General features: G+C 51.5%; 8 protein-coding genes across 8 annotated transcripts; 6 read left to right on the plus strand and 2 right to left on the minus strand.

The window, feature by feature from the left end:
* Nucleotides 1–345: 345 nt before the first annotated feature.
* AA0111_g12003 (hypothetical protein) lies at nucleotides 346–2539 on the minus strand (the record flags this gene model as incomplete). Its single annotated transcript, XM_028645934.1, has 2 exons — nucleotides 346–1766; nucleotides 1816–2539. 2 exons carry the CDS (start codon nucleotides 2537–2539, stop codon nucleotides 346–348), a joined length of 2145 nt encoding a protein of 714 aa, XP_028500424.1.
* A 1502-nt stretch (nucleotides 2540–4041) lies between these two features.
* Nucleotides 4042–7263, plus strand: AA0111_g12004 (hypothetical protein; the record flags this gene model as incomplete). The annotated part of the gene is made up of 2 exons (XM_028645935.1): nucleotides 4042–4111; nucleotides 4175–7263. The coding sequence occupies 2 exons, from the start codon at nucleotides 4042–4044 to the stop codon at nucleotides 7261–7263; spliced, it is 3159 nt and encodes a 1052-aa protein (XP_028500418.1).
* A 1664-nt stretch (nucleotides 7264–8927) lies between these two features.
* On the plus strand, nucleotides 8928–9917 carry AA0111_g12005 (hypothetical protein; the record flags this gene model as incomplete). The annotated part of the gene is made up of 1 exon (XM_028645936.1): nucleotides 8928–9917. The coding sequence occupies one exon, from the start codon at nucleotides 8928–8930 to the stop codon at nucleotides 9915–9917; it is 990 nt and encodes a 329-aa protein (XP_028500419.1).
* A 1753-nt stretch (nucleotides 9918–11670) lies between these two features.
* AA0111_g12006 (hypothetical protein) lies at nucleotides 11671–12501 on the plus strand (the record flags this gene model as incomplete). The annotated part of the gene is made up of 1 exon (XM_028645937.1): nucleotides 11671–12501. The coding sequence occupies one exon, from the start codon at nucleotides 11671–11673 to the stop codon at nucleotides 12499–12501; it is 831 nt and encodes a 276-aa protein (XP_028500420.1).
* Nucleotides 12502–14052: 1551 nt separating this feature from the next.
* AA0111_g12007 (hypothetical protein) lies at nucleotides 14053–15024 on the minus strand (the record flags this gene model as incomplete). The annotated part of the gene is made up of 1 exon (XM_028645938.1): nucleotides 14053–15024. One exon carries the CDS (start codon nucleotides 15022–15024, stop codon nucleotides 14053–14055), a length of 972 nt encoding a protein of 323 aa, XP_028500421.1.
* Nucleotides 15025–15704: 680 nt separating this feature from the next.
* AA0111_g12008 (hypothetical protein) lies at nucleotides 15705–17465 on the plus strand (the record flags this gene model as incomplete). The annotated part of the gene is made up of 3 exons (XM_028645939.1): nucleotides 15705–15898; nucleotides 16023–16757; nucleotides 16811–17465. 3 exons carry the CDS (start codon nucleotides 15705–15707, stop codon nucleotides 17463–17465), a joined length of 1584 nt encoding a protein of 527 aa, XP_028500416.1.
* Nucleotides 17466–19249: 1784 nt separating this feature from the next.
* Nucleotides 19250–21292, plus strand: AA0111_g12009 (putative amino-acid permease; the record flags this gene model as incomplete). The annotated part of the gene is made up of 6 exons (XM_028645940.1): nucleotides 19250–19434; nucleotides 19500–19887; nucleotides 19950–20071; nucleotides 20121–20539; nucleotides 20596–20806; nucleotides 20860–21292. 6 exons carry the CDS (start codon nucleotides 19250–19252, stop codon nucleotides 21290–21292), a joined length of 1758 nt encoding a protein of 585 aa, XP_028500417.1.
* Nucleotides 21293–23882: 2590 nt separating this feature from the next.
* AA0111_g12010 (hypothetical protein) lies at nucleotides 23883–25683 on the plus strand (the record flags this gene model as incomplete). Its single annotated transcript, XM_028645942.1, has 5 exons — nucleotides 23883–24046; nucleotides 24099–24596; nucleotides 24654–25070; nucleotides 25120–25491; nucleotides 25545–25683. 5 exons carry the CDS (start codon nucleotides 23883–23885, stop codon nucleotides 25681–25683), a joined length of 1590 nt encoding a protein of 529 aa, XP_028500403.1.
* Between the last annotated feature and the right edge of the window lie 737 nt (nucleotides 25684–26420).

Here is a 26420-nt window from a genome sequence, read left to right on the forward strand (position 1 = left end):
GGTGCCCCAGCGCGGTGCATGTCAATCGAGATGAACGCATGAGCCTAGCGCTGCGAGCAGCTTGTTGTGCATTTCCGCCGCATGGACTGCTGCTATGTACGTGGAAAGAGGGTATATACAGCATAGACACTAACAAAACGTGGCTCGACTCGTGTCTACCACGTGCCTCCGTCTAGATGGGTATTCAGCCTCTGGCATGTACAAAATCAAAACTATCGTCTCTCAAACGCCATATCCGCAGTAAGCAACGGTGCCGCGTGTCGCTAAGCCAAGAGATCCCCGCCAGTTATGCCAAACAAAGTAAACGCCAGTCGTAACGTCGCTAAACAATCAGCTTTTTGGGTTTCATGACTCGTACGAGAACCGCCGTCGGGACATATCCGTAGACCCTTCCAGAGGCGAGACGGGGGAGAGGGGATCGTCATCCGATTCGGTGCGTCTTCCATCGTGAGCACGATAGGGCGGCAGCTGGAAAAATGTGTCCGAAGGTTCCAAGGACGCACCGTCTCTGGGTAATCGTGGTGTGACAGGCGACACGTTGCCAGTCGGTAGTTGACCGCCCACAATCGCCACTTCTGAGGGAGAGATCGGTGCAAGCCTTCGCGACTCGTCATGTGTAACGGGGGGTGCGTCTGGCATACCAGCCGGATCTACGCCGTTGTATATCCTCTCACGTACCACCATAGACTCCTTCTCCGACAGTTGACGGCCGCCTGCTTCTGCAAGCACAGGCATGTCGCCAGGCATCTCGTAAATCTCACGCTCCTTGCCATCTGCCTCATGCACCGACAATAAACCCTTCTCTTGCGCACTGGAGCTCATCTCATGATGTACATGAGATGTACCAGGCAGCTCAGCCTTCGGAAAGACAATCACACCCTCGGTACTACTTCGTACTGGAGAGGTCGGAGTTTCCTCCAAAACGGGTGGATCCATCTTGGTGACTGCAGCCGCAGCGGCCTCGGCCTCGTATTTCGCCTTGATGGCTTCCAATTTGCGTTTGTGTCGCCGATGCCAAAACCACCATCCAATTGCGCACAACAGTAAAGCAACGAAGAAGCCACCTCCCACGGCAATCCCAATGACTGCCGTAGACGATAGAGGCTTCTTTTTCGGGGGAGTGGAATGCGCCACTGCATAGGTAGGCGACACGATGGGAAGGATTTCTGGTGCCTTGCCAAATGTCCAGTCGACAGCTGACACTGTAAAGTTCTGACGTTCCCAATCTACAGTCAGGTAGGCTTCCTGCAGAAAGGTTCTGCCTAGTATCCACTGGCGCGACTCATCACCTCGCCTGATTGGAAAGTACCTTGTCTTCTCTTTTAGTCCTCTGTAGGGAGGGGTTGCCTCCAAGTCTAGGGCAGCATAAGGCAAGGTGATCTGTAGAGTGGCATCGGTACTGAATTTTTGACCAAGAGTGAACGTCACACTGGGGTTCTGCGCGAGGAGACTCTGGTGAAGCTTATCGTCCACAAGGTAGAGATCAGTCGCTTCGTCGTACTGTAATCCGAATGCGTCTTCGAAAGCTTGGCAGATTTCAACTGGCAGGTAGAGTTCTGCAATCGTGGAATCAATGTACATGGTGACGTCGTCAGTTTTCATGAGATCGATGTCTTCTTCCGACGTGGTGTTCGCTGTGATGCCAACTATGCCAACCACCAGGTCGCGCTCATTGTCCGGTGCGAAGATGAAAGTAAGGTCGTTGGGAATGAGGCGGGAGGCATCGTAGCCGCCCAGCGTGAGACTTCCGAGGACAGTTTGGTCGCCTATACACACGAGTCAGTGATATACAGGAAGCATGTGGGACTGTCTTACGGTACTGTGCGCCGGCAGTGTAGCCAAAAGATAGACTGGGAATGCTCTTTTGTTCGAACAGAGTAGTTATGTAGCTCGGGACCGGGTCGTCGAAGACGGAGAAGTTGGTTGACTTGGAATGCACGCCTATATGCCCGAGCCAGAAGTTGGCCGTGATCAAGGTGCCGATTGTTGTATTCTGGACAGAGGGCCCCATCTCCCCGGCCCCCCCTAGACCCACCGAATCGAAACCGTACAGTCCATTACCGACTAGTCCAAGGTACTTCTCAATCCACAGTTGGTAAAAGCCCTTTTGCTCCCATGTTTCTGAGTTGCTGCTGTTGAACAAGAAACCGCGACTAAGCTCGCACTCTGAGTCGAAGACGTTGAACGCTGTGATCTCTCCAGTCGTGGGGTCCGTAATATTTGAGATACAGGCCATGCGATTGATGGCCCATATTTGCTGACTTGCAGTCGACACATAGACCTGCACGTACTCCTGAGGCTCGCCTATGGCCAAGGCGAAGGTGTTCCATGCGCCATCAATTCCGATCCAGGTTTGGTCCGGCGCGACCGCGACGGGTGCTGGCACTGAGGCGATGCCGGGAAGCAACTTGAAGTTGGGCGTCTCGGTGATGTTTGTCTGCACATAGTCGGCGGCCGCAAGTAAGGGCAGGAGCAGGGCGGCGGCGAGGAAGGCGCATAGAGACGTGAGGCAGGCGCGATGCCCTTGGAAAGGGACCATGTTCCGTGACTAAGCGGCGCGTGGAAGGAGGCACGACTGAAGCCACTCAACCTCGAAGATTGCAGCGAACAGCATCACCGAAGGGCATTGTCTGTCCCCGCCAGCGCCACGAGAGAGGGGGGAAAGAGAAGAAGATACGGACAGCATGCAAAAGCACTCTCAGTCCGAAGTCTGGAGTCGAGCCAGATTGGCCGGATCCTGGCATGGATGCCGAGCGAGCAGGCCAAGGCATATATTGCACCAAATGCTCTAACGGAGTTTGTCACTTGGCTACCGCTCCTTTCGACTTGACGTACCCGCCACTCGCCGCGATAGCACTTTTTGCGGGAACGCCGCAACCGTCGCGCTTTCTTGCGAGTCCTTTGCTGTGCTTCTTGATCATACCGCTTCAATGCTGCGCGGCGGCGGGCAGACAGGCTCGCACCTCAACTCCGTGAGACGGCCATTCTCTTCCCGTCGCTTTCAGCCGGTATTCTTCCGCAGCATCATTAATGAATGCAGCTGAGTGCCGTGAGGCACCCAACCCCTCGTTTCACCCCTACACCGATTGGCACATGTTCGCGCAATCTGGGGTGGACCTCTGGGCTTTCTGGAGCTCCCATCTGCCACGGCAAGGCGCTGGGCTTTGGCCACCCAAGCCCGGACTCCAAGGCAGCCACCCCGAACGACAAGCTTGAAACAGTAGATTCCCGAGCACTGGAGCAGCGCATTCGCTTAGATTTCCCCTCTTCAGTCTGGCAGATCGGCACGCTTACCAGGAACCTGCCAAACGATCGTCATCCTCAACAGGACAGAACTATGAGTGTCGAGCCGGCATGCGTCGTCCATAGTGCTGATCCGAATGCTGGTTATGCGTTACTCCTGCATCGCTAACGTGGCGTGTCAATGTCCGTCAGAGCCTCAACAATGCCTGCATGATGGTAATCAAACCTTCGGTACGAGGAACAGGAAGGGATGTCTGCAATGGTGTAGAGGCGCGCCGCACAAATACAAGCATTCGCCCATGCCGAGACAGGAAGGCCGGACTTTTAGTGGCTCCTCGCAAACCTCAGGAGAACCCGCAGTAACTTACTGTAGCAGTTGCGTGCGCCCATGGACCTGCGTGGCAGCCGCATTCGACTTGTTAAAAACCTTGACCGGATTCTTCATGTTCTGCGAGACCAGGGCATGTTATTGGTGACGGCCTGCAACTCACGTGCTGTCCGTCTCTGATCCCTGTCTGAAATAGGAGGGAAAAGGAACGTAACCAATGTACGAGCAGGTCTCGGACTTCGCCCAGAGGCCTAGTCTAGCTGCCTCCCGCGCTGATCTTCCGATAAATATGCATGCCTCTGCTCGGGACCACGCCAGTCGGTGCCGTCGATAGGCCAAAACACGCTGGACCCGCTCACCCAGATTGCGTCTGCTGCACTCTTGTATGCCCACCACTCTCTCGGGACGACTTGAGAGCACGACGTTCGTTATCCGTAGAGTGTCTGCGTGAGCAGCACTCTACAGTCGCCATGTATCTTAATCATCCGCTTCTTGCAGTAGGCTTCGCTTCGTCTGCAGCGGGGGCCGTGTTCCGTCGTGGTAAAGTCAAATCCCATTGCGCCTCGCGGCTTTGAATCGCTGCATGCTAACCGAGCCCCCAAGCCCCATATTCCAACGTTACTCTCGGAACGACCTTGCATGCATCTGCTTCGACACTCGCAGCTATCCTTCCAGGAACCTTGTTACAAAGCGTTAGCACCTTTGGTACAGGGAGCTCTAGCGAGTATGGAATCCTTCAGCCGACCGATCCGGCCTCGATTGGATCACAGATTTCTTCTGTTCTACAACCGAACGGCACTTCGTCAGACGCCTATAACACAACATTGTCGCAGACTCAGTCTCCACCACTAGCAACTTCAAGGATCGGCCCGTCTTCCATTAACGACACAGCAACACAGCAAAACCACATCTCCAATGCAACATGCACAATCAACATCCCAAGTGCGAGTGTGGATTACTGGTTCGCTCCAACTTACAGCCACGTGGTAGGAATCATGACAACAGAGGCATCGAATTTCAGTAATATGAATTCGTATACCCTTGTTCCTTACACGACGACGTTTGATGTATCTAGTGCATTGTCATCAGACTTTGTGTGCAGCTATAGCACGTCGTATTATGCCGAATGGGACTTCACGCTTACGATGTGTGAAGAGTACACGGTAAGACCTAATGCAGCTACTACGTCCGTTGCCTATCGGTCTGCAGCCTACTCTCCTTTTCCCTCTGGAGGTGTCATCCCTACGTCAGATGCCGGACTATATGATCTTTACTATCCGGATACCTTCCCATCGGCCACTGCTACCGTTACTCTTGGGCCGAACACCACAATAGTTCAAACTTCTGCCACGCCGTTTGTCTACTTCACAGCTTATGAAATCGCATCAGGTCACATAACAGAGACAGTACAGTTGCACTCCCCACAAGCTTATCCTTATTGGTTGAAAGGAATTGAAGAGAAACCTACCATTGTAGGCCCAATACCAGATGGCTTTCTCGAACAGATTCCACAGTCTGCATGTGATGCTGGGCAGCTCCAGGCTGTCGTGACTGTTCTTATCATTGTCGACCTATACTACCAAAACTGGCCTGGTATGGCCCCTCAACTCATCCACGCTGAGTCTTCTGTTCTTGGTTTTGACGATCTGCCTATCGTCGTAAACAATTGGGGCACTGGTACCTCGAAGCCCATTCCGCTCACAGTAGCTGACTGGAATCTCTCTGACATTAACGGCGAGCCGACTACCACTGCTAAGCCAAACAATCGACCTGGCTCGATCCCAACAACCCAGGTGCGCGGTGGCAACAACAATAACAACAATGCCGTAAACCCCCCCGAATCCACCCGGGTTACCGTGGGATTTGTGGGCACTAAAGCTGTCGTGGTTGGCCCGTCCTCCGAAGTCATTGTGGGCTCGCAGACCCTGCGGGCTGGAGGTTCACCTGTTACTGTGGGAGATGGAACTTTGGTTTCTCTCGCTCCATCAGCTACAGCTATTGTTGTGGACGGTCGAACGTCTAGACTTCCTCAGGCTGGCCAATCACGTCCTCCACCCGTACTGACCATTGGTTCGACGACACTTACACCTAACGCTGCTACTCAGTTCTTTGTCGGTCCAGGACGAACCCTTTCCCCTGGAGGCGTCGCTACTATTGATGGCACCGTTGTCAGTCTGGCACCCTCGGCTTCGTTTATAGTTATTGGAGGCTCCACTCAAGCTTTACCAGAATCACTACCAGTCCCAGGCAGTCCGCCGCAATTCGTAATTGGCAGCTCGACAATCACAGCGCAAGTCACTCAGGACAGGTCGAATAACCCCAACGGCCAAAACAATCATATGCCTAGTCCTACCTTTGTGGTTTCGGGGCAGACGCTCGCCCCCGGTGCTCCTGCCATTACCGTCTCGGGCACTACGCTGTCTCTAGCAGCTGCAGGAAGTGTTCTGGTGGTCAATGGGGCGTCCTCGACGATACAGTCACCAGCCTTTCCCAACATAACACCACCCGTACTCACTATTGGGAACAGTGTGTTCTCTGCTCTTGATAGTCCGCGGAACTCGTTCGTCATAGCCGGTCAGACACTGGTGCCTGGAGGTTCGGCAATAACTGCGTCCGGTACTACGCTATCATTGGCATCTTTAGCATCTTTACTTGTCGTGGATGGAGTTACATCCGTTATTCCAGATCCGGCTGCGCTGACTATCAATGTTGGCAACGAGGTCTTCGCTCCTATCTCGGCCCCATCTGGACCGTCATTTGTCGTTGGCGACCAATCCCTCATCCCAGGTGGCCCAGCAATCACCGTCTCGGGGACTACGTTATCGCTCGCGCCTTTTGCTTCATTTATCATTGTCGATGGAACTACCTCCTCGCTCGTTACTCCTAGTCTGCAGTTCGGCAACCCTCCCGTAATTACTATTGGTGGCGATGTCATCAGCGCTCTTCCAGAGCCTCCAGGGCCTATTTTCGTGGTAGATGGTCAAACACTCGTTCCCGGTGGTTCGGAAATCACCGTTTCTGGTACCACATTGTCTCTCGCTCAATCGGCATCCTTGGTCGTGATCAACGGCGTTACCTCCGTTTTGGCTACCCCAGCTGCTCCACTGATTACTGCGCCTCCCTTAACTATCGGGCATGCGACTTTTAGACCGCTTCCAGGGACTGGTACTGCATATCTAATTGGTTCGATATTGCTCACTGCAGGTGGGTCTATCGTCGTTTCGGGTACCACCATTTCCCTCGCACACGGAGCTACTGCTCTGGCCATCAACGGAAAGACCAGCTTTATCTCGCCCGGGATCCAGCCGATTATCACCAACCCGCCATTACTTACTATCGGTTCGCAGACGTACACAGCACGATCTGGCAGTGGAACAACATTCATCATTGGCGATCAGACATTGACGCCAGGCGGCACAATTACTATCGACGGAACCACCATCAGTCTTGCGCTGGGAGCTACGGAGTTGATTTACGGAAGTTCAGGTCGCACCACAAAAAGTGCTTTATTTCCCGCTACAACAACACGGCTCCAAAGCGTCACTAGCAGTGCGGCTGCGAGTGTAGGGGGCAGTAGGCCCAACGGAGAGGCTATAGCGACAGGCAAAAAGGAGGGCACAGCATCGCACTCGACGTACGGGAGGTCCATGGTGTCTGCAGTCGTCGTGGTCCTTTATTCATATTTTGCTTGAGACAGCACAGCAAGTTCTTTGGTCCTTGGCATGGATTCGCGGTCTACTAATGAGTATAATGAGCATTGAAAGGGCGTTCCTGGGTTGTTGCTGGCAAGAGATACCACGTGTACAACAAGTAATTATCGGCGTTTAATCCATCCGGGGCGGCAGACATACGATGGCGTCGCGACGATGTAAACAATAATACATCTCCTCTGGTGGCGAGTGAACTAAAAGCATGAGCGGGCGCATCGGTTTAGACGTGGCGCACCCCCGTAACGGCCGATTCCCAGAAGTTGGGATAGTTGGTAGACAATGAGAATTATTGAGCATGTTTTGATCGTTCGACGGGTACTTAAAGCTAGAAAGACTCCCGCATTTCGTTGGGGCCAGGTAACCACAGCGGGCGCGATAATCCTTCATCAACGCCACTACACAGCGTCGTGCATCGGCGCAACGCCCTCCCCACACCAACAGTAAAAACAACGTACAGCAGGAATAGGCTTCGCGTCATGTAAGCGCCGCGTTCTTCTTCAATCGTCCAGTGACGGTTTCTTTGACAGCACTGCGAGGCACGGGCTGCGGCATTTTGACTGTTCATGCGAAGAGATTTTATAACCGGTGGTTCTTCTCATGTTGAGCACCGCCATGAAAAGAGAGCGTCACGACTCAAGCGGGAAACGGTGTTGTTCCATGAAAGCCTCGGAAGTGTCGAAACATCACCATTATCTTGGCAGGCACTGGCGCGCAATCTCCCCCACTAAAGGATTTCGTTTCATGTCGTCTCGCGAACGAACACACCCTTCGTGGAACAATCAGCCCCACCACCGAGGTTGCGTCCCCAAGCACTGCAGGTTCTAGAAGATTGGATCATCAAATATGAGAGTCATTGTGGACCGGTAGCACGAAAGGTGAAGAGTAGGGAGATTGCCTATTGCAGCCTTGCTGTTGTGAGGAACCATGCAGCAACGACCAGTAATCAGTTCCCGAAAGAGCGTTATGGCATAAGCAAACAATCAACTGCGAACATGTTGATGCAGTGTGCAGCGGGTGGTATGAACTGAACAACATGTTGGCGCTTCACCGCATGACGTTTCGTTAAACGCCGCGGCACGATGGCAGACTTCAACCGCTCAAGCTTTTCCGACATGGTTTCACGTTTCCCATGAGGCTCTCCCGTCATTCGACGCTCAGGATGTCGTACAGGCCACTTCCAGGCACATGCATGGAGGCGACGCCTTCAAATCTCGCCCCGACAATACCTCATCACATATTATGGGTCGTGGGAGCGGACAAAGCCTCGATTCAACGTTCTGCGGCAGCTAAACGAAGCCACGCTTCCGCTTGTGGTGCTAGTGCGGCGCGGAATAGATTGACAGGTGCTTGGCATCAATCCACAAACCCGGGTTTCATGCTGTTGGCGCTGTCAGGACTCTGTCAGTAAGGGCACTAGTCTTGTCATGGCGTGAACGTGCCGTGTAGGCGGAAGGAGTATAAGAGAAACAGAAGCCATCGTCGTTGGAAGGGCATCAAGCTTGACGCTGACACTCACTTTCACACGCTCTTTAGCATTACACTCACTTTCAATCCATTCGTCTATCATTCATTCGTTCTTATTCTATCTTTGAAGATACGCTCAACTTTTGCAATCCAACCAACCAACCAACACAACAACCGCAAACATGTTCACCAAGACCGCTATCATCCTGGCTGCTGCCAACCTCGCTGCTGCGCACACCACCTTCCAGAGCTTCGTCATTGACGGCAAGGACCAGGGTCACCACTTCGCCGTCCAGACTCCTTCCAACGGCAACAACCCCATCCTCGATGTCACCTCCACTGCCATGATCTGCAACGGTGGCAAGGCTACCGCCGACCAGGTCGAGGTTGCTGCTGGCTCCAAGATCGGCATGCAATGGCACCACAACGACCCCGTTACCACTGGTGACGGTGACGAGCCCATTGCTGCCTCGCACAAGGGTCCCGTCATGGTCTACATCGCCAAGGCCGACACCAACGGTGAGGGCGCTGTCTGGACCAAGATCTGGGAGGACGGTCTCTCCGGTGGCAAGTGGGGTGTTGACAACTTCATTGCCAACAAGGGTCTCGTCGAGGTCACCCTTCCCGACCTTGAGGCTGGTGACTACCTCATCCGCCCCGAGATGATCGGTCTCCACGAGGCCAGCGCTGAGGCCAAGGCTCAGTTCTACAACGGCTGCGGTCAGATCAAGGTCACCGGCAGCGGCTCTGCCTCCCTCCCCGCCACCGGTGTCGACATGACCAAGGCTTACAAGGCCACCGACCCCGGTGTCTTGTTCGACATCTACAGTGGTGCTACCGAGTACACTGTCCCCGGCCCCAAGGTCTGGGACGGTGCCTCCACCGGTGGAAGCGCTCCCTCTACTCCCTCCAAGCCCGCTGCTTCTGCTACTCCTTCCCCAGCCTCCAGCGCCGCTCCTTCCGCTACTCCCTCTCCCGTTGAGGAGGCCGAGCCCGCCACTCCTTCTGCCACCAAGCCCGCTGCCACTCCCGCTGCTCCTTCCTCTGGCAGCGAGTCTGGCTCTTCTCTCCCCGAGACCTTCACCATCGAGCAGTTCATCCAGTGGCTCAAGACCACCACTGGCTCCTCTGCCTCCAAGGCTCGCCGCCACGCCCGCGCTTTCCACTTGTAAGCGCCTTCTATAACGGTCGCAAGACGATCTTTCTTGCATGAACTGGTGTTCATGGTTGGACCTTTTTGAGACGTATCTTCTTTGATGGGAAACCCCCATACCTTTCTTCTAAGTAGACCGCGAGATCGGCTATCACTTCTTTTGATGTAAATATAGCATTCACGACGAATGGAGTTCGAAAAGTCATTTTAACCTTCCCGTCTGCTTGACCTGTGCCTATGCTACCTGTGACCCAGTGACTTGACTCCGTACTTCTCATAACATGTTGACATAACTGTCGTTTCCACTTGCCGCAGTCCCTTAGTATTAGCTCTGTTTCCGGAGCTTCTTTCACCTCGTTAACTGCTTAGTTTGGGTTGCACCTGACGCCTCGAAAAAGTACAAGTCATCATCGTATTCAGATAGGCATCCAGCCGTCCGATGCTACGTCACAGGCTTTCCGTTGTGCCATCTGTGTCGAGTAGACCGAGCATGCTTCGCACACCGAATCTTCCTCCCATCTAAGCTAGATGCATTCTCAACCTGTTGACAGAGTTCAAAGTTTTACGCTGATAGCTTTGGGCTGTGCCCATAAACCCAAACGTAAAGGCCCCACTAAAATCGATAGCGCAATTTTGTGTCATTTTGCGCCTTCGTCCCTCTTCAAACAAACCTCCAACAACGCTCAACACACCATCTCAACTCGACCTATTCTCCGACCACGAACAAGCTTCTACAAGCTATCTTGGCGAGAGTCAAGCTAGGCACATCTCACTCACGGATCCCGGGCGTCAACTATCACGAACTTCCTATATTGGACTAGCAGCACCGCACCAACCCTTGCCAAGTGCACGCCAACTGATAAGCAACGACAAGCTTCTGATGCAGTTAATATATCCTGCATGCCTACGCGACAAGTGCCATCCGTCTATGCGCCGGGCGTGCCCGTACTAGCGATTGCGAAATCCGATGTGGTTGAAGACCGAGGTTTGGTATGGAATGAGTTTATATCGTGGGAAGAAAGCGGCGCGAAAACCTTGAAGTTGCGATTTCTACTATGTCGTAAGAACCTGTAACATTTCCGAAGATTTTACGAGTCCATCGCGCAGCATACGAACGTCCCCGTCACACTTCTGTTTCCCGCGATGGTGGTTTCAACAGAGTGTTCGGATAGCTTCCCAGAAAGGCAGGAGGACCTGTAGTTGCAAGCACTACGACCACATAGTCGGGCACTGTCTCGTACAGTTGATGAATATCTGAGTGATTTGATAGGTGGACCTCGACCCATACACAAGAAGGTTCGCTCACAGAGGTCTTCTCATGTCGACTGGTCCAATACACATGCAGAATGTTCTACCATACCCTTGTACCGTCCGGAAATACACCGATCTCACGATTCGAAAGCGCTCCAATGGATAACTCATGCTACCAATTAGTGATTTCTATCTCGGCATTTGACCTGATTGATCTTGTAGGCCGCTTTCCAATCCACCAAGAAGGGTGCATCTAGCTGGATAGCTTTGCACCTGACCAGTGGCTATCAGGAAGGTATCATCAGGTCATGAGTCTGGACTATCGCGCCATCGTATACCGAAACGGGGCGAATATATACAACATGGTGTTGGGACTTGAGCCTGGGAAATATATAAGGAGCGTCAAATGCCGCTGTTAGACTGATCAACGCAGCAAGTTCTAGCAGTCCATCGCTTCCTCCTCAATATCCTCGCTCTCTTCGCCTCTCGTTTCTGAGTCTCAAGTTCACTCATCCTTCAACATGAAGCTTTCTATCGCTGTCCTCGCCGCCATCACAGGCGCAGTCCTGGCCCGTCCCTCAAACCTCGCCGAGCGTGTAAAGTCTCGCGCCGATGGGACTCGTCGTCACAGGACCCAGCCCATGATCTTGGTCGGCACCGCCGCGAAGGAAAACTCCAAGTTCGTCGCTGATGTGGACAACACCACCGCCCACGTTGACTATTCATCCAACTGGTCTGGCGCCGTTCTCGAACAGCCCTCCTCCGGCTACTTCAAGTCAGCCACCGGGCGCTTTACGGTACCAACACCCAAGCACGTTGGCTCCGGTGGAACCGAATCCGCGTCGGCTTGGGTTGGAATTGATGGCGATTCATGTGCCAGCGGTCTGCTCCAGGCCGGTATCGACTTCACCGTCAGCAGCTCCGGCGCTGTGTCCTACGATGCTTGGTACGAGTGGTACCCTGACTACGCCTACGACTTCAGCAACTTCGCCGTCAAGGCGGGAAACGTGATTCAAGTCGACATCACCGCCACCTCCACCACCAAGGGTACGGTCAAGCTCACCAATGTGAGCACTGGAAAGAGCGTCAGCCAGACACTTAGCGCACCCAGCGGCTCCATTTTGTGCCGTCAGAACGCCGAGTGGATTGTAGAGGACTTTGAGTCTGGAGGCAGCTTGGTCGCACTGAGCAACTTTGGCACTGTCGTTTTCACCCAGGCTAGTGCTGCTCTTAGCACTGGTGGATCGGACGGACTGAGCAGCGCTACCATCATCGATCTCAAGCAGGGTAGCACTGTCTACACTGACGTTACCATCAACAGTGGATCCCAAGTCACTGTCCAGTATATCTAAGCGATGAATGGTAAAGGATGAGATGAGGTCTTTCGAGGTCGGGATGAGTTTGGGATGATGTATGGATTATGATTGCGGGTGAAACATAGTATTTCGGCATATTTCTGATAGTCATGTGAATGCATTCATACTAGTCCCAGCGCTGTATAACCTGACATGTAGACAACCTGAATACATCCAGCGAGTCCTCGTTTACCAAAGCACGTTGCTACCTGTTCGTGACTTTTCCTAGGGTGTATCTTGAGTACCTTTTCACTTCTTTTCTCTGGTACCCTGCTGGCTGCCAGCGTTGGCGTTGCAGTCGCCAGCACCCTGAGCATGTGCAGCGAAGCCACCCGAAGACATATCGCCGCCGCTTTTGGCCTGCGCGAAGCGAGAACTAGCATTGGAACCTGTAAACGCCTTGACTTGACAGAGCGAAATGACCTGGTTGAGTAGAGTGTATCCTAACAACGTCTGACTTGCCCATCGGGGTGGGGGTCTTGTCGCTACCACCAGTCTCGGACTCCTCGTCAGAAGAAAACATGATATTAGCGTGACGAGTATATTATATAATTGTCCTGATGAGATTCCGCCATGAAGCTGTGGTATCGAAGAAAGATTGCGAAGCCTTCTTTCCTTTGGAGAGAAAATACCTTTTTATATCGCTCTTTGAAGCCATTGTTCTGGTAGTTGGCATCTTTCCACGGAACTAATCATGACTCGAAGGACTACGCATAACATAGTACAGCACTGACACTATGCCTTGCAGATTGGAACGTTAGTGTAGGTACAGGGGATGACCTACATCCTATTCATGACGAAGATAGTCCCGCATCTCTAAAAGGAGATTGGAAATGGTTGTGGATTGGGGAATGTATGAACTATCTGCTGACGAGCTCTCATGAGGGGTTCAGCTTAGCCACATCAATCGATCCGACGTATTCCCAGCTTCTTGCTATTCCTCTACGGCCGGACTAAGACACTACTCGCTCGGCAGGAACCAGAATGGATTTGTACATGGCTTCCTAAACCCCGTAATGTTCCCGATGCATACACATGGCGTAGTAAATCGAATTAACGACGAAAATCAACGTAGATGCAACAAAGTGTTGCGTTTCGCCTTCCAAATCTAGCACCTTTAGCATTCCTTTCGTTTGACACTTACGTACCAAGCAACTTACGGAGCATGCTGCCGACAATGTGGCAATATGTTGCGTATCACAATGACAGATATGATGCGCATTATTTGTAGCTCTTGGTATTCTCGTAGCTCAAGATCGATATCCGAAGTACCGATTTGTACTTAGTTAATGTACTTCGTTTTTCGACAGAGCGGGCGGCACGGCTTCGTATGGTAGACGAAAACTTGGATACCCGTCAGAAATTCCAAATCGGCTTGACTTGAAACGACCCAAAAAGTCGCCAGCATGTACTCAGATTATCCGTTCCGTGATCGAAAGAGAAAATCTTCAACATCTGTTATATACATCGCAATAACACTTCTCGTATGTTGGACAGCTTGTGCAGATTAGCAGCTACACAACCCAATTCTGTTTCGTCGGATGCTTACTAAACAGGTTCTTGACCAAACATGATGTGCCAGAGATATTCAAAAACACGTCCGCTTGTTTCATCCTTCAGTGGAGTTTCCATCAACCACGTGTAATACTTTCTGTATGTGTCCAATGGTCGCTTCTGCACTTGCCTGCTCGATACAGCAAATTGCGCACAGCAAGGGGTCGCGAGCACGTGCGGTACATCGGTGTTGTTGAACAAATCTCGCCACGCATCTGGCATCGCTGCTTCGATTGTTCGATGCTCCTCAGGCGGATCACGGAACGGCATCACTTCGTGCGGACAGCCAGGATCGTTGACGCAACGCAAATTCGCGTATCCGTTGCTCTGAATGAAGTCGATGTTGAGAGTTTGCAGAGAGATCACATTGGAATGCTCGTTATTGTCGGTGTGCCAGGCGATGGGGTAGCCGTCTTTGTGCGGATGGATGAACGCTATTGTTGAAGGGAGATTGTCGTAATTCTGTACGATGTATGCGAGGTATGCATTTGCTTCCATGCCCTTGTTCCGAAGGGTACGTAGAGTGCTGTTAGTGAGCGGATCCAGGGTGGATATGTTGTGCGGGGTCTCTGTGTCAATGTCGTAGATGGCTGATTGCCAGTCTCGCAGGTCGGTATGCACCCATCGTGTGTCGTCGGTCGGAAGCTTGGCCATCACTACGATGCGATCAGGTAGCGACGTGCTAGGTGTCGCGACCGCAGTGCTTTTCGTCAGTGTGCTTGTGTGGTGAGAGGTGGTGGAGGTCGATGATGTTTCCTCTTTCGTGCCTCCATGTGTGATTCCTTGCCCAAGTATATTTCGCTCTCCTTCTACTTCTGCTGTCTCAAGTCGCTCCGGCTTCTCCACACCGCCAGCCTCAACAGACTCTTCTTGAACACGGTTTAAGCGGGTGTCAAACAGGAACCATGCGCAGAGCACGAACACTGCTACCACCATGAATTCAATTCTCCTGTGGAAACGCAACATTGCTTGATGGTAAGAAGGTGAATTACTCGAGGAATGATAGAATTTGACATGTGAAAACGCGTTTCGAAAACCGATTGGTGTAAGATATCATGAAAGCAAAGGTTTGCTTTGCACACACGTGCGCGGATAATATAAGTGCCTAGAGGTGATGCAGGTTAACAGGAAGTGAAGAACAACCGGGTCGCGCGGCGTAGAGCACCCTACCGAAGGAAATGCGAAAAGTGCCTCTTGCAACAAGAAGGAATCGTTCGACGAAGCTATGGCGATGTAGCATTGCGGCACAGCTCAGGTGTTATTGAAACACGTACGAGGCAATTGGTGGGGCAGACACTTATTTCAGCACTCATCCCAGAAACCCAGCGCAACGGCAAGTTGAAAACAGGCAATGCGCGGCCTGGTTGAATTCAAAAAGGTGCAGGAAGTTCCGCGACAGCGCTAAGCGGCGCTTAGCGGCGTTGGCCGATTGGTGACTCTATGTAGTTGGCGCTAACCACAGGTGATTGCGATGCAGCGTGGCATAAGCTAACGAGAGTACAACACCAAATCTGGATGAACATGCCAAGCTACTCATTTGAGAATTGTCAGCCGAAACCACCGTGCCGCCTTGTTTCCCCTTACTCTATCAGTTGCTACTTCTTTGGTCCTCCTTAACGTGGTAACCTTCAACATCGAGTATCACAATGGGTCCGCCTATACGCCTGTGGGCACTGTTTCTGGGGGGATTACACTTCGTGACTTATGCGAGGAGTCAGTGCCAGCCACAGCCCGTGGTAGCGCTCATTCAGAACGTATCTTTGCCCAACGGAGCATTCGTCAGAGGGATTTCTACGACTATCGGCTCGAACAACCAGAACATCTCATTCTTCGCTAGCGGGTAAGTCTTACAATACAATTGGCAGGTTCTGATCCAATCAGTCTATCCATTATCTCGTATAGAGTAATAGAATGTGCTAAAGCCTCAGCGAGCTTAGGAATTCAGCATAGCTAACTACCAACAGTGATTACAATGAGACTTACATCTATGGAACTGATGGATTCTGTACAGATACATACTCACCCGAGGCGTGCGTAACGTTTCGTGGAGGCGCATACGACGCATCAAAATCCTCTACTGATAAGTCGATCGGTACCCAAAAGAAAGGCGACGGTTTCGAAGCGGACTGGACACAAGATACACTCAGTTTTGGCAGTAACACCTCGTTGGCTTCATTTGAATTCGGCGTTCCGCAACAGGATCTCAACCAAGCATTCACCAGCCAATCTCAGCTTGGCCTGGGTATGAACTCATCGTTTTTGCGGGCACTCGTATCCGCAGGTGATATAGGTACAAAGGCATACTCCATGTTTTGGGGACTGGTTGGTGGTCCCGCAGAAAAGCAGACTTTGGGGTCACTGGTTTTCGGTGGCCTGGACAAATCGTTGATCACGGATCAAAATGACAACTTCACGGCATCGCTGTTCCAGGGCAGTAAATGTGGAACGGGCATGGTGGTAACGATCAACGACATCCTTTTGAATTGGCCGAATGGTACCGATATGAGTATCTTCATGGGGTCACAATCAGCGGCCATACAAGCGTGCATCAGTCCCAGTTTCGCAGGGCTGATGTCCCTCCCACTGAGCTACTACCAAAACTTCTTGTCACTCGCAGGCGGGACACCTCCAGATGACGAAAACGAGGCGAGAAGCGTCGGTATCAATTACTTCACGATGCTTTTTGACCCGAAAGACGTGTAAGTGCCGTAACATTACATCCAAAGGTATACTGCTAATCATGGTTATGTAGTTACTACGGCGGGCTGACAAACAAGCTTCAAAATAACATGTCCATAAAAAATCCCAACACCGAACTAGTTGTTCCCGATACATTCATTGCCTCCGATGGCACAGTTCAAACGAACACATCGGTCCGCAACGTCGTCATCAATTCGCTTCAGTTCGACAATAGTAACGATCTGCCAGTCCTTGGCCGATTGTTCATGAGCTCCGCCTACGTGATGGTCAATCAGGAAGCTGGAGTGTTCACTCTCTGGCAGGCAAACACTGCACCAAAGACTGACGATATAGTCGCAGTGGACAAACAAAACAACATGGTCAGTGAATTCTGCGCGAGCTCTACGGACGGATCGCCTAGCGCTACATCCGTGCCCACGTCCTTTGTCACGTCTCCACCACAAAACGAAGAGTCAAAGCTGTCAAGTGGCGCAATCGGTGGGATAGTTGTGGGTGCTGTGGGAGGCATGGCCATACTGGGGGTAGTTGGTTTCTTTTTGTACCGGAGGCGAGGATCAAGTGGGACTGAAATAGATGTGGCACAGGAACCAGAATTGCATCCAGTACATTTGAAGCCGCCTACCTACAGTATGGTGCAGGAGCTTCCTGTAGAACAGTATGGTATCACGGAGCTGGATGGTAGAGCCGTGGATAGTAGTAGATATTAGTGCAGGAACTGATTGATCCATAGTTCACAGCTAAAAAGTGTCTATAGCCTCCTGTTGTAATTGCGATAGCTTCTATCAGTAATAGGCAGATATTCCGGACGGTTGTGGGGACTGCGTGGTGCGTCTGTAAGTTGTAAAAGGAATATTTCTGACACATGCGACCCGATGGCAATGGCAACCGGTTCTCCTGCCTGGGTTGGGGGCTGTTGTGGTCTGTATCGTGTGCGCTGTGGTGCGCATTCTTACCCAGATGTTTTCGGGAACTCTAGATATCTGCACCGAACGAGCGATAACCGGTTTCTAAGGAGAGGTGGCAAATTCGACCATTCTAGAGCAGGTCCAGAGCATTGAGATCCAGAACTTGCTAGGCATATAGCGAGCCTCAGACGTGAACGAACCAAACCATGCGCAGAGGAGGCATTTCGTATGAGACTCCAACAGCGTAATCCTGCACCTAAAGCAACAGACATGTAGCAACAAGAAGAGGAAGGAGGCTGCAATAAACACACTCCAATAGCACTTCACAGGCTGACCGGTATGATTCCGGAAAATCAGCCGCGCAGACCCGAGCCTCGAGTTGCCTAACCAATCCAACATGTGCGGCAAGCCCCCCCGACCACCTTCCTTTTCGGGATAGAGATCTTCCAGAAGCCACCTACCACGTCTGTTGCATTGTACCTAATAGCTTTAGCCGTTCGTCTCGGGTCGCAAAGTAGAGGTGGGCTGTCGTCACAAGGCGAATCCCGATCTTACGTGAGCCTCCACACACGCACCACGAAGTGAAGATGGGGGTTTGTAGACTAGATGTAACCTGCTCCATCTGAAATGTGAGATACTTGCGTCAGGGAACCGCCTAAACATACAACATCCATCATGCCCTCTCTCAAACAGCGCCCCGCCGACCCTGCGACAAGTGCACTCCACGTGCGAGTCTGGAGCGACCCCGCACACAAGCTTTGTGCAAGCTTTCTTCGATGCGTCGAAGCGTTCGCTAGCGACTTCTTATCAGAAACAAGTGGCCCGAATATCAGCTAGCGTGCCTGTAGCGTACGTTAGCGCTTAATGTGGCTGAGCGGTTCATTGATAACGTGTTGGGGTTTGAGCGATATTTGGGCGTTACGCGATTGCGCAAGTGAATACGTCGCAGGCTAAGATAAGCACAGAAGGTCCGACATTGGTGCTCTTCCAGACCTGCTGATATTCGTTCCCCTGACTCTACCCTGGGATCCCAGCTGGTGGTCCGCCACGTGAACGCGCTTGAAGCCAAAGTATGGTGTGCAGTAAAGAGACGCCAGAAGCACTGTTTCATTCTTGATTGGAAGCGACAACGCCATACAGGCCACCCAAGGCATTGGAACATAACTTCACAACCACTCACGGAGGCCCCGGATCCGTCAGTCTACCATTATGTTGCATGACAACATGGGGCGTAACCCTAGACTTACGAGGGTGCATGTACTATACCAATTAAGTGATGAACGCCGTGCGAGAGGGCCTGACATAGTGATTTGTGGGCGAAGATAGGCTCAGTCCCTGTGCGCGAATGCAGCCACCAAATGCCCGCCACTGATTGTCTAGCCGCGAGCTCTCTTCTCGAGTATATTACCGCGTCTCGCACACACCTCGCATCTTTCACTCGTGCCCTACATCTTGGCCTCCTTTCTTTGATCGCCGCTCGACGTTCCAATCGTCTGCGATTTTTGACGTGTTCACTCCGTCTGAGCTTGCCCAGGTGATCTGAACGTCACAAGGTCCTCGCTGGTTCTTATCACGTTTTCGCCACCATGAGTCTCGCGCACGAGACGGAAAAGAATCACTATGGCGATCCGCCTCCAGTGCATTACTCCCTGGGGGATCACGCCAAAGGACATCAGCTCAGTGCCAATGACGAGGATGTCGCTATTGTCATTTCTGATCAAAATGAGCTCAGGAAGGACTTGAAGGGTCGTCATATGCAAATGATCGCCATGTCAGTCTCTCCGAACACTCCTTGACGGAGTAACTATGCTTTACTGCGACTAACATGCTTTGTAGTGGTGGTGCCATTGGCTCCGGTCTATTCATTGGTTCCGCCTCATCCTTCGTCACTGGTGGACCAGCCTCTGTTATCATCGGATTTACCCTCATTGGCATTATGATGTACTTGATGATGCAGGCATTGGCTGAACTCGCAGTCATGTATCCAATCAACGGAGCCTTCACCATGTACATCTGTCGATTCATCGATCCATCCTGGGGCTTTGCCTGTGGATGGCAGTACGCTATCAGCTGGCTCACTGTCCTGCCTTTCGAAATCTCCGCTGCTTGCAACATCATCCACTACTGGTCAGGATCGCAGGGAATCAACAACGCTGCGTGGATCACACCACTTCTCGTCGCTTTGATCGCCATTCAATTTTTCGGCGTCAAGGGTTATGGCGAGGTGAGTGCACTGCTCTGCAGCCTCCTCCACTATGAGACAACCAGAATAACATTTCTGAACAGGTCGAATTCGTACTATCCATCATAAAGGTTACGGCTTGTGTAGGATTCATGATTCTGGGCATCATTATTGATACCGGAGGTGTGCCAACCGACGACAGAGGTTATATTGGCAACAAGTACTAGTACGTCCTCCATAGTCGGATCGCAGAGTTGTCTACTGACCATTTCTAGCAACATTCCTGATGTGACCTCCGCAGGATTCCGTAACGGTTTTCATGGATTCTGCGGTGTTTTCGTTAATGCAGCCTTCGCATACACTGGCACCGAGCTTACTGGCTTAGCAGCAGCTGAGACGGATAATCCAAGGAAGGAGATTCCCAAGGCCGCGAAGCAAGTCATCTACCGAATCATCCTCTTCTACGTTGTTAACCTTGCTCTGGTCGGCCTGGTTGTGCCGGTCAACAACGAGGCACTGAACGGTAGCGCTGGCGCCAGTTCGCTTCATTCACCTTTCGTGATCGCTATCCAGCTCGCCGGAATTAAGGTTCTTCCATCCATCTTCAATGCCGTCATTCTCATTGCAGTCATGAGCGTTGCCAATGCTTGTACCTTTGGCTCCACACGCACAATGCAGGCTCTTGCGGCGAACGGTGAGTGTCCTGCATCATACCATACTAGTTCCTCACTGATCATAATCGTTATCTAGGTATGGGTCCGAAAGCCACCGCCTACATTGATAAGAAGGGCCGTCCAGTTGTTGTGGTAGCTATTCAGCTTTTGTTCGGACTGTTGGCATACATCAATCTCGCCCCCAACGGTGGAGATATTTTCACCTGGTTGCTATCCTTATCTGGCATCACAGTGCTTTTTGTCTTCGGCAGCATTGCTATCGCACATATCCGTTTCCGCAGAGCTTGGTGAGTTCCATGCAGCAGTATGCAAAGTCTATATAGACACTAATGTTCCTTAGGGCCTACAAAGGGCACACCCTGGATGAGATTCCATACAGAGCTTCGTTCGGTGTTTGGGGCTCTTGGGTATGCTTCTTCATTTGTGCCATTGCGCTCATCGCCCAATTCTACGTTGCGCTCTGGCCAGTCGGTGGTGGGGCTCTCAGCGCAGAGACCTTTTTCGAACTCTACATGGCGGCACCTTTCCTCGTTTTCTTGTACTCGATTTGGAAGGTGTACAGCTGGTTCAAGTTTCCTTCACATCGCCCATTGTGGATCAGAACTAAGGACATTGACATCTATACTGGAATGAGGCAGGGACAGAGAGAGATGATCAGCGGCGAAGGTGTGTCCGAAGAGCGGAGGCGCGCGAGCATCCAGGAGATGAACGACGAGCAGAAGAAGAAGGGTGTCAAGGCCCGCGTTATGGCGGCTGTTCATACAGTATTTTAGTGGTGGATTTACCTTGCTAGTAAGCGCGTCCACAGAAATGAAAAGTTCTCAAGGGTGCAAGAGTCTGGTAGATTCTGGACTCAAACAACCGTAGACATTGAAACGCAATCTATCTCTCCAACCACAAAACCCGATGAACTCCCTAGGCTGACGTCCCATGAGAACAAGAAGAATGGTCGAGAACGCAACGCGAAGGCGAACACGTGCATGCAGACACTGATACTCACTGCACACTCATACGAAGCGCATAAGGTCTTCTGCTAATTCAAGGGGCGCATTTGGCTTTGTATAAACAGCTGTAGAAGGATTTCCATCCCTCGGAAAGTTTGTTTGAATGAATCTATCGTGTTAGTTTGGTTGGCATGCCTATCTACGAGAGAAGCTGCCTACACCTATGAGCTGATCACTCTGTGCTCTATTTTACTAGTAATTAGTTTTGAATCTTGATAGCCCGCTTTAACGAAGAAAGCTGGCTCCCAATGGTCATGTGCATGGTCATTCCTTCAAGTTGACATTGACCCTATCGAACGAGCCATGTAAGGTAAAGCTTGATGTGCCTGATTGAAGGTGCTTCAGGCAATGTTAGCTCTTCTGGACACCGGCTGCCCAACACGTGTCTGGGAACCTATAGGAAACTATTGAGGTGTCAGACGATGTTCGTAGTACTCTTCGCAAGCGTAACATACTCGTATTACTGTCCAATAGACATGCGATAGGCTTACAAGGCTAAACGAGATCATTGTAGCCTCTGCATCGTTGTGGGTGGGCGGGTTGAAATGATGTATCGTTCGACTGCGCAACCGCCAGTAGGTCAGTGATTTCCACTGTAAAATTTATTCTTTGCACTTCATTACAATAGAATAGCGAAAGAAATGTGAATGCCCGGTTGCGTAGATGTTCTTGTTATATTCTAGTAACCGGGAAACAGGATCGCGCATGATGGCGCATCGGCTGCGCCATGGCCTGGCAGGGGTGGAGTCGGGCGTCTGTCAAGTACTGTCGGAGGCCGACACGTGGAGCCGTTAGTACAGAAATCTGTACGTGCTAAGTACCCCATTCGCCTAACCCGGGGTGCTGCAAACTGGAGAAATATGGGTTTTTACGTCGACGGGACAAGAGACGGTTGGTTCTCTTGTCTCAGCTGTTATCTGTCGTTGCACCGTAAATGGATCATTTACAAGCTCGTGTTTCGGCATCTGGTGTTCGACGAATGACCTCGGCCCCCAACCACTGTGCCACACGCGACCATTAACCAAGATTATGCAAATCTCGGAACTTGCCCTGCCTTTCCCTCAATTTCACACGCGCGCTTCGCTCTGCTCGCCTTACTCAAGTGATCACAATACTATTGCGCGGGTGTTGGAAACTGTGTCCTACTCCTTGGTTGCTTTTTCCCTTTTCGGGCCTTTTTTGAGATACAGTCTTCTATACTGAGAACGAAAATACCGCGTGGAAAGAGTGAAAGCATAATCTCCTGAGCCTACGCGAGCGTGCGCAAGAACAGAGCGCTCCGCGATCGCTTTCTACTCATGAAACCGAACTGTGGATGATGGTAGGAACTTTTAGACTATTTCGACATGCTGGAAAGCTATGGAAAAAGTGAGTTCCACCTATCGACTGCCGCGTTAGCAAAGCCCGTCGCGCCAGTGCGCGTTGCAGAAGACCTGGTTCGCTTTCACAACGCCGCAGAAACAATAGTCTGACAGCCAAGTATCGATAGCTGTATATATCAATTAAGATCACTACGCCTCACTACCAAGAAATATCGCCTTGACAGCTGTTGTACGCAGATGTATAGCCTCAATTTGATCGTTGTGTTGGTGTTCGGAGTGGGCATCCCGCCATCCCGGTACCACGCCGCAACCTCGGTACGGGCTAGCGTAAGCTTCGACGTGACAAGCTGCCATCTCACCAATCATGTCCGCGCTTGACCACAATGGCTTAACACACCCTCATGGGATGTCTGATACACTCCACAGCACGAGTCCACATTCGCGCCAGGATAAACAGTCCATGGATGGCTTGATCTTTGTTGCCAAGGGTGATTTTTGCCGAGCTCGGGAGTTTCGCATCAGTCAACACTACTTCGTTCGTCGCCACGATAACACGCTTCACTACTCCAAACTCATCTGTGGTGTGGTCCAGAACATCTTCGCCTGTTGATCATGACCCTTTCACAGGAACAGCTTCTCGATCCGTATCGAATGATCATGCATCTCTCATGCGCTCTTGAGTCGGGTAAGCTCCTACGTCCTGCCTTGGCATCGCTCGACCGGGGCGGGATTCCGGGGTCATGTCCGGTTCAATACTTCTAGAAGGGTTGGTGGCTGAGCCGCACGCCGTAACCAACCAATCAGACGAGCAGCCCTCGACCAGACCTGGCAAGACATTTAGCCTAATAGTGGTAATATCTACCCCGACCTTTGTGATCTCCTCTTGTGCGGCCCGCAATATGGACTCGCATGGATATACAACCTAGCATATAAGAACTCCCCTGCCCAGATGAGCTCCAATTCTTCCCCAGTATTCACTCCACCTCCGCCTTGCAATCGTCGTTGGCCGCTGGAACAGTTGGTCAATACTATCCGCAATGAGTCCCCGTTTCAAGCGTCCCAACCAGACCAATGTGGTCGAGGCACAGGAAGCTGCGCCTGAGCTTCCACCGGTATCATGGAGCAAGTCACCCAACATGCGCAAGCTTTACTTCTACTGCATGATTCTTTGCGTCTGTTCGGCCACCACCGGTTACGATGGGTGAGTTCTAGGTCCTGCAAACAGAGAAGGTCCAGTGACTAACTGTGCGAAGATCTCTCATGAACACTTCTCAGCTCCTTGACTCTTGGAAGACCACGATGGACAACCCTTCAGAGGACACTTTGGGTCGTCTCAGTGCCATGTACTCGATCGGTTCCATCGCTTCACTCCCCGTGGTACCATGGCTCAGTGATAAATATGGGCGCAAAACCCCCATTACTATTGGTTGCATCATTATGGTTATTGCCGCCGCCGTTCAGGCTGCCTCCATGAGCCGCCCACAGTATGAGGGAGGACGTTTCTTCATGGGTTTCGGCAACTCCATGGCTCAACTCTCCTGCCCTATGCTTATCACTGAAATCGCGCATCCTCAGCACCGTGCCAGGATTACCACCGTCTACAACTGCTTGTGGAATCTTGGTGCCCTGATCTGTGGTTGGTTGGCTTTCGGCACACAGCACATCCCCAACACCTGGTCCTGGAGAATTCCGACCCTCATCCAAGGTATCTTCTCTATCGTCCAGCTCATGTTCATCTGGTGGATTCCTGAGTAAGCTTCTTCCCTATTACAAACTGTCTTTCGCAATTGGCTGACTTTGATTTCCAGGTCCCCACGTTGGCTGTTGTCCAAGGACAGGAACGACGAGGCGCTCCGCATGCTCTCTCACTACCATGCCGACGGCAACGATAGCGACTCCACTGTCATGTTCGAGTATGCTGAAATGAAGGAGACTATCCGCATCGAATTCTTGCACAAGAAGAACTCGTCATACATGGACTTTATTAGGACTGCAGGCAACCGCAAGCGGCTCTTGATGATCATCTCCCTCGGTCTCTTCTCTCAGTGGTCTGGCAATGCCCTTGTTAGCTACTACGCTGGTATTATCTACGAAGGTGCCGGTATCACTCGCCAGACCGACAAATTGGGTTTGGACGCTGGAAACAAGATTCTCTCCTTGATCGTCTCCATCTCATGCGCTTTGTTGGTCGACCGTGTTGGTAGACGCCCGCTTTTCCTCGCTGCGTAAGTTTGCACATCCACTTCATTCGCCACATTAACTAATTTACAATAGCACCGGTGGTATGCTCTTGTTCTTGATTTGCGCTACCATCACTGGTGAGCAATACGCCGCGAAAGGTACCCTTGCAATTGGCTATGTCAACATTGTCTTTGTCTGGCTGCACGGTGTCGCTTACGCCCTGGCTTGGTCTGGTCTCCTGGTTGCCTACACCGTCGAGATTCTGCCCTACAAGCTCCGTGCCAAGGGTGTGTTCATCATGAACATTTCCGTTCAAGTCGCCCTCACGATCAACAACTACGTGAACCCTATTCCCATCTCCGAGGGTGGCGGTTGGTACAAACAGAATTGGAAGCTGTTCGCCTGCTATGCTGGCTGGGTTTTCCTCGAGTTGATCTGGGTCTACTACTTCTACGTCGAGACTCGGTACGTCACTTTTTGTCCTCGCCTATATGAATCAAAGCTAATATTCCCTGCAGTGGCCCCACTCTCGAGGAGATTGCTCGTATCTTCGATGGCGATAACGCAGAGGTTGCTGACATTGATATCGATGGCAAGGGTATCAGCAACCGCAATGACAGCATCAAGGAGGCTCATGTGCAAATCGAGAAGGCATAGGCGACCCCGTCACTATCTGTTAGCCACGTCGTTTTAGGCTATATAGCAATGTAGCATGTGTGCGATTTAGTGTTAGAGCCTATGGCGTTAGCCAGAGAAACAAGAACTTATTAGTATCGAACCAGATACCCATTACCAAACCATCGTTGCAGTAGAGTGTGAATGCTACTTCCTTTTCGACTTGATCACTCGCCGTGAGCAAGGAACTACATCCGTATATCCAGGCAAGATTATGGCCCATGACGAGGTACTATACCTAATTGCATCAAACACACTTAGTATCCGGGAACAGAACGGGGTTCATGGAGAGAAGTTGCCCGAGATACAACGCCGAAGCGAAGTAAGAGGTCAGAGACGAAAGTTTTGCTAGGAATCCTGGTGTGAAGATCTCAAGGGGAGACCGAAGGTTGCCCATTGCTTGCAGTATCGGATCTGTTGTATGGTTAGAGATAGAATGTTGGCACGCCAAGTTTTCGGAGATCCTCGGACGAGCGTCTGTAGCAAGACCCTTGTGTTTGTTCTCACATGTATGCAGATTGTCGATAAGTCTGTGCATCCAGGTTGATATAGCCTCGAGTAATTATGTGTGAATAGTTCATGAAGTTTTCTATTTGTATAAATGGTACATACGACCATAGGACACTGAAAATTAGGCTTCCCGTCCGCTCAGCCATATACAAGCAGTGTACCGGCGGATTAGTAGTTAGGTGGGTGACCACTAGCGAATCCCCGCTGTT

The sequence above is a fragment of the Alternaria arborescens genome, assembly GCF_004154835.1.
Source record: "Alternaria arborescens strain FERA 675 chromosome Unknown contig_63, whole genome shotgun sequence".
NCBI lineage: Eukaryota > Fungi > Ascomycota > Dothideomycetes > Pleosporales > Pleosporaceae > Alternaria > Alternaria arborescens.